This window comes from Dreissena polymorpha, chromosome 8 (genome assembly GCF_020536995.1).
Source record: "Dreissena polymorpha isolate Duluth1 chromosome 8, UMN_Dpol_1.0, whole genome shotgun sequence".
NCBI classification, from domain to species: Eukaryota; Metazoa; Mollusca; class Bivalvia; order Myida; family Dreissenidae; genus Dreissena; species Dreissena polymorpha.
This window is the reverse complement of record NC_068362.1, coordinates 19,746,681-19,753,773: the sequence shown is the minus strand read 5'-3', so window position 1 is coordinate 19,753,773 and position 7,093 is coordinate 19,746,681. Positions and strand designations below refer to the sequence as shown.

The 7,093-nt window shown below is 36.8% G+C and overlaps 1 protein-coding gene across 1 annotated transcript; it reads right to left on the bottom strand.

The window, feature by feature from the left end:
* Nucleotides 1–1,626: 1,626 nt before the first annotated feature.
* On the bottom strand, nucleotides 1,627–6,793 carry LOC127841678 (uncharacterized). Its single transcript, XM_052370720.1, has 3 exons — nucleotides 6,626–6,793; nucleotides 4,302–4,538; nucleotides 1,627–2,820 (listed from the first exon to the last, which is right to left on the bottom strand). Exons 2-3 carry the CDS (start codon nucleotides 4,517–4,519, stop codon nucleotides 2,631–2,633), a joined length of 408 nt encoding a protein of 135 aa, XP_052226680.1. The 5' UTR covers nucleotides 4,520–4,538; nucleotides 6,626–6,793; the 3' UTR covers nucleotides 1,627–2,630.
* Between the last annotated feature and the right edge of the window lie 300 nt (nucleotides 6,794–7,093).

Genomic DNA, 7,093 nt, shown 5'->3' with positions numbered 1-7,093 from the left:
AGTACACGTGTATGTCAAATATGGATCCTTTGTTTCTTAGTCTTTAAACTCTTCATGTAAAGGTAATTACATATAAGGGATTTGATGGATAATATTTAATGCCAGTCAAAAAGGCAAACATTTCCACGCGTATTGCATGAGATTAATATCCAATGTAGTGGAATGGAATATACAACGCAAATATTTGCATAAGCGATCATACAAATTGTATTATTGGAAAACATCTTGGAAGTAATCTGTAATTTTATTTCGATTAATTCACTTTCAAAATAATAATCTCCATAGCGTCATTATTTTTAATGTTGAAAATATGCAAATCAGTTGATAAGGGCGCGATTACATCAACCCATTGGTCAAAATGCTGAAACGGCAGCCATCTTGGATTTCTTAAAAACCTCAATGAGGCAAGCCCGGTATCATTGGACTAGGTTCCCAACCAAAAATCAATTTAACATTTGCTTTAAAACCAAGTCCGGGAATGCGTCATATTAAGCCGTACAAACATGTGTGTCGTCACCATGGAGTGTTTTGTGAAAGACAATGTTCTTATGAGCAGCGATTTACTTATTTCTGAATCACGTACCAGTGAACAAACCTAATCATGGGTATGGTAGCTGTGTCTAAGACAAAGCAGTGAGGTTTAGAATTTATGACGAAGCCCTTGTATATGCAGTCAGGTTGGGAAGGTATTATAACTTCAGTATAATGTTTGAAGTAATTTTAAGTCTACATCATAGTACTATCAATTTGTCAATAAAGAATCACATGCCAAAAAAAAGTTAAATATTTTCATTAGAATTTTTCTTCTTTTGGCTTTTGTGTATATATGACAAGATGTAAACATAAATGCTATTATATCATTTTTCTGTATTCTTATTTTGCCGCAGTACACTTCTGATTTTTTGCAAAAATGACCAATGAAAGTAGGACACTGAAAAATTATCATATGATCACAAAAACTATAAAATAACAGCTTATAATGCTGTCATTTAACCATATTTCAGATTAAAAAAGGTTTCATTGAAAATAAAAAATCATTACCTATAATAAAATGATGTACACAAAAGCACTCACTATCGCCAATAAAGGGTCACTGTTTACAGCATAACCCCCCCCCCCCCCCTGTCAGATCAACAGTTGGAGCATCTTTTCACAAATTTGTAAAATTGTACATCTATCCAAGGGATACTATGCAACAAATGTTTTTGATTTGATTATACTTTTTCATGAAATACACGATAGTGACCCCTATTGGTGTTACCTCCTATTGGCGAGTTGACTGTATATCAAGAAAGATCATTAAATAGTAAACGAAAAAAATTAAATAACAGGATCTGCAACTTCAAAAGTTCTAAAATTAGCCTCACGTTTTACCAATCAGACAACTGGTAACATTTGAACTTTGGTTATCGTTGGTTTAATATTGAGGTATGCGAATGACGATTGTTTTAGTCGCAAGTTCAGTTATTAGTATTTTCTCTGTTTTGGGAGTAACATTGAATCTGTCCAAAAACGTGGATCACGGGGCGTTTGTGACCAAATGTCCGCAAGACTTTGTTGAATTATTATAGCTGATGTATTTCTTTTTTAAATGCAACGAACAAATACAACAAACAACTACAAAAGATATTTCAGATACTATTTACTATATATATTCTGAACTGACAACAACCATGATGAATCAATTCAAATGCAAGTTTCAATGACGGACCACACAATGATGTCATACGTTCACAACGGTATTATGACGGGGTAATATAAAATGTTATGATGTATACTGTGCAGGTGAAAGTATACAATATGAATAGCTTCGCAAACAATGTTTTCCAGGGATCTGTGCATATGTATTTGAATAGGTCATTGTGTTTTCCTACCAATCGTCTTGCAAGTTAATATTGTGATGAAGTTACCTACAAAAAACTACAAAATGGTAAAGTAAATATCTTTAAATAATTTTATTATGGTAAAAATTACAAAACACAGCATTTTTCATGCTATTAAAAACAGAAAACCAAAAACAACAACAGCGAGTAAAATGAATATACGAACACTTTCTTGTGGTTCGCTGCCATTTAGCCAAAATGTCAATATACATGTATTTTAATATCAGAGTAAGATCGGATCAATATTATCAACAAGATTTAAATGATATATACCGGTACTTAAGTAGCAAATGTTTATTTTAACATCACAGTAACAAAATGCAAAAAAACAAACATGTATATAAACTTATGCAAAAATGAAGTCACAAAGAAACATCAATATGTACACGTGAAGGATCCTCTTCAATTACGGTGTATGTTTTTCGAGTGAGGTCTTAAACACATGGCACGTCCGATGTTTGTGGACAATTTTAGAACCTTTGTCATTTCTCTAATGCATGTGGCTTAACCAAACATACACGTAACTAAACCACACATACATGTGGCCAAACCAAATATCCACGTGGCAATACGATAAATAAACGTGGCTATAAACAACCTATGCACGTGGCTAAACCATATATACACCTTGCCAAACCACGCATCAAGGGCTCAATGTCAGCAGCATAATCACACGACTCGACATTAAATGCACGTGCCTTTTCCACAACACCGAGCTTCGACATCATTTAAAAAACGCATGCGCACTCATCCGAAGTACGCAAACGACGCGCATGCGCTTACGAATACGCACGTGTTGTAGAGATGGTCGATGATGAAGCCGACGACTGATCGTTTGCTGAACGCGCAGTGGCAGACGTCAACCAGCATGGCGAGGGCCGCCATTCCCAGCCCCACCTTCACCGCCTCCTCCACAGAGCGCACACCCAGATACGGACTGCAAGAGATAGGGATGAACATATTAAAACAGAGCGCACACCCAGATACGGGCTGCAAGAGATAGGGATGAACATATTAAAACAGAGCGCACACCCAGATACGGACTGCAAGAGATAGGGATGAACATATTAAAACAGAGCGCACACCCAGATACGGGCTGCAAGAGATAGGAATGAACATATTAAAACAGCGCACACCCAGATACGGACGGTAAGAGATAGGGATGATCATATTAAAACAGAGCGCACACCCCTATACGGACTGTAAGAGATAGCGGTAGACATATTAAAACAGAGCGCACACCCAGATACGGACTGCAAGAGATAGTGGTAAACATATTGAAACAGAGCGCACACCCAGATACGGACTGTAAGAGATAGGGATGAACATATTAAAACAGAGCGCACACCCAGATACGGGCTGCAAGAGATAGGGATGAACATATTAAAACAGAGCGCACACCCAGATACGGACTGTAAGAGATAGGGATGAACATATTAAAACAGGGCGCACACCCAGATACGGACTGTAAGAGATAGGGATGAACATATTAAAACAGAGCGCACACCCAGATACGGACTGTAAGAGATAGGGATGAACATATTAAAACAGGGCGCACACCCAGATACGGACTGTAAGAGATAGGGATAAACATATTAAAACAGGGCGCACACCCAGATACGGACTGCAAGAGATAGGGATGAACATAATAAAACAGAGCGCACACCCAGATACGGACTGTAAGAGATAGTGATGAAAATATTAAAACAGAGCGCACACCCAGATACGGACTGTAAGAGATAGCGGTACACATATTAAAACAGAGCGCACACCCAGATACGGACTGTAAGAGATAAGGATGAACATATTAAAACAGAGCGCACACCCAGATACGGACTGTAAGAGATAGGGATAAACATATTAAAACAGGGCGCACACCCAGATACGGACTGTAAGAGATAGGGATGAACATATTAAAACAGCGCACACCCAGATACGGACTGTAAGAGATAGTGGTAAACATATTAAAACAGAGCGCACACCCAGATACGGACTGCAAGAGATATTGATGAACATAAGTATTAAATCGTGTATGATGGTATTCATTTTAAATAAATTGTATGCCGTCGGGTAGCAAAATCAGTGATATTGTAGAATTTGGTCAAATGCGATTACCCGCTATACTTTCTAAAACAATATATTTTTGTTTGCAAAATATACTGGCCTCGTAAACTTTCTACATATACACAAAGAATACAAGCAATTTATGAAAGTTTTCAATTCGACGGTTTATTTCCACAAAGCGATAAGATACTACGTAAATAATACTGCTGAAAAAAACAATGCATTCCAGTCAGTTCTCTTTGCATTCCTTCTCACGCCAATGTACATGTATATAAATCAACTAAACACAATCCTAAGAAACAGGGCGAGCTCTCATGTTTTGTATATAAATTACAAATCAGACAAACTATCTACCCTATGACGTAGTGAATCGCCATGACGAGCGCCACCTGTGACACGATACAGACGACAAACTCCACGTGGAAGCTTTCCCGCTGTATCTTCTCTAGTTGCGCCTCGGTCTTACCCGGAAATGCGGCCCTGATCCACGCCTTCCCGAACAGCAGACGAGAGTATAGGACCCCGCCTATCACCTGGGCCGCACTCAGGGCGACAATGGCTCCCCAGACCATGGCTGGCTTTCTTGGAAATCTAATTAAAATCGGACAAACACAGTAGTATGTAGTGCCTAAATTCGCCACATTGTGATGGTACTTCAACGATATTTGTAAAAGTGGTGAACAGAAAATTCGGCACAAATATTCGCATAAATCCATTAGTTAGTATGCATTTGCTAGCATATTTTAGTAACAGTTCGACTTTTTGGTATAGGAAAAATATGCGATAGAAAATTCCTTAATAATGTATAAACAAAATTAATGTAAAAGTGCCTGAATTCGCTACCCATCAAAAAAAGTTCAAACTTCTTGGAAAACATTTTTTTTTCATGTCAACTGTTTTCAAAATCTACTTAGTTCAACGCGAAATTCAACATCATTTGTTTCTACAGAGAGAAGTCAATAGAAGTTGATTGACTACATATAACTGTCTAGGCGTTTCTAGAAACTTCCAAAATATGCGAATAAATCTTATCATCAACATATTGCTGAAAGTTTCAAACTACGGCGTTGCGCATCAACAGACGATACTCGGATATTTTTATCAGAATGCAGCAGCTTTAATTAATACTCTCGATTTTATGCAAAATCCTTTAACTGCATGATTATGTTCAGATAAAGAACCAAATTAACGACAGTCTTCAATTAGAATGTGGTAACGGTACACCCGGTACACATATGCGTAATTCCTGAAACGTTGTCGTCAATGTTTTATGAAACAATTAAATTCGTTGAATTGATATCCAAATAAATTATGTTTAAAGATGAATGCAAATCCCTTGATATACGGTATACTCATAACAAATAATTTTGGCTGTCTGCGTCTATGGTATGACTAACCCTTGGGTATGTTAATTAGCTATAGCCTTATCGTTGTATCTGAATCAAAGAACAGTTTCTGAGATATAGCCCTAAAAAGTTTTGTGACAGACGGACGGACGGATGGACGAAAAACGCCATTTCTATATCCTTTCACCTTTGGCAATGGAAAGAAAAGATACACATGCCTTTATAACATGCGATATTATATAATGCTCAAAATTGTATGTGAGCGAAAATCTTCACGTTATTTTCGGTAGAACGCTTTGAACATTCATGAAAGAAAAATCAAATATAATGTACAATTCCTGCTGAGGAAACCCATAACAACGGTGCATTTTAATGATAAAACAAGTAGATAGACGCGTACAGATAGTTCTGCGATGCCAAGTAATAAACTTCTGCAAAAATATTTCATGACTGATAACATAAAAGAACGTGTTACATAAACATGTCCGATTGTATACTAAAACACGCGCCGGTTGCAGTGCGTCTTAATTATTTAAATTTCGTAATACATGCAAACTCTTATTTGTTATTAGGGCTGCGCGTGGTACCTGCATGTAAATGTGTTATTGGGCCTGTGACAGGGAACATAACTTTTCAAAGCTAGTCAAGTGTGTTGAAGTCATTTGGAGACTTTTGTAAAAATACGTATTTATTACATGCTTTCCGGTGGTTTATAGAAACATATCAGTGACTTAAAACTGATAATTCACTGTTTCAACCGGGGATCTGATGAATATTAACAGTGAAAATTCTCACTGTTTTCCTGTGAAATGACTTCGTTTTTTTGACGTAATTACTTCATTTTTCCAGCGAAATTCGCCAGTTAAAATCATTAAATAAGAAGAAAATTTGTTGGATTCGATGGAATATCATTTTAAATTCACTCATGATCATAGAAACAAAATATTTGCTATGATCACTCGTGAATTGAAGTCGATATTCCACCGAATTCAACAAATATCCTCAATATTATAAAAGCCTGCTGAGGCGTTTGCATATTAGAAATTCAATATTCCAAATCGCTTTATACCAAGACAGGAGCAGTTGCGATAGGCTTCTAATAGATCTCTGTCTATTCGTCGACACATACCGAGTCATGTCTTAAACATCTCGTCTGCACAAACGATATATGACTATCATCTCGTCGTTACAAACGAGTAATGACTCTACCATTACGTTTACACATACGAGTTATGACTCTAATTAATACCTCGACATAAGACACTTAATAGAATATATAATACGTAACTGTCCCGTCTACATGCAAAACAATAATGAAAATAAAATACTCACGATTTTAAAATCCTATATAACGTGAAACTATCACTTCTTACACGCGATGAGTTGCGGATATATAGGTCACAGAGAGTTAATGGTCGATACACCCGTTAACAATAAGGAATTCGCGCGCTTATATGATAACAGCTGAGCGCCAAATGATGGATGATACATTCCTTCGGCGATGAAAGCGAGCAATACTGGTAGTTGTGCACTGTTAGCTACCTGACGCTCGTATGTTAATATCAAGACATGTTTAAATGCCGCAGTTTAATTTTTTCTTACTATCAAAACATTAAAAATCGTAGAATATTAACACATATTTCTCTTGCATTAATATGGCCTAAAAGATTGTGTATTTCCAATGATCCGACCAACCCAAACGTTTGGTGGGTTTTTCAGTTAGAGTTTGTGCTTATCTTTGCTTGATTCGGTTATGTTCTTTAAATTAAGTTCTAAATCATGAGTACTACATCAGATCCA

Bases quoted from the DNA above. Each gene is read 5' to 3' on its own strand.
- LOC127841678 (XM_052370720.1), bottom strand. From the start codon at position 4,519: ATGGTCTGGGGAGCCATTGTCGCCCTGAGTGCGGCCCAGGTGATAGGC. The intron at 2,821-4,301 runs GTAGATAGTTTG...TATCTCTTGCAG, and splicing joins GCGATTCACTACGTCATAGG to TCCGTATCTGGGTGTGCGCT.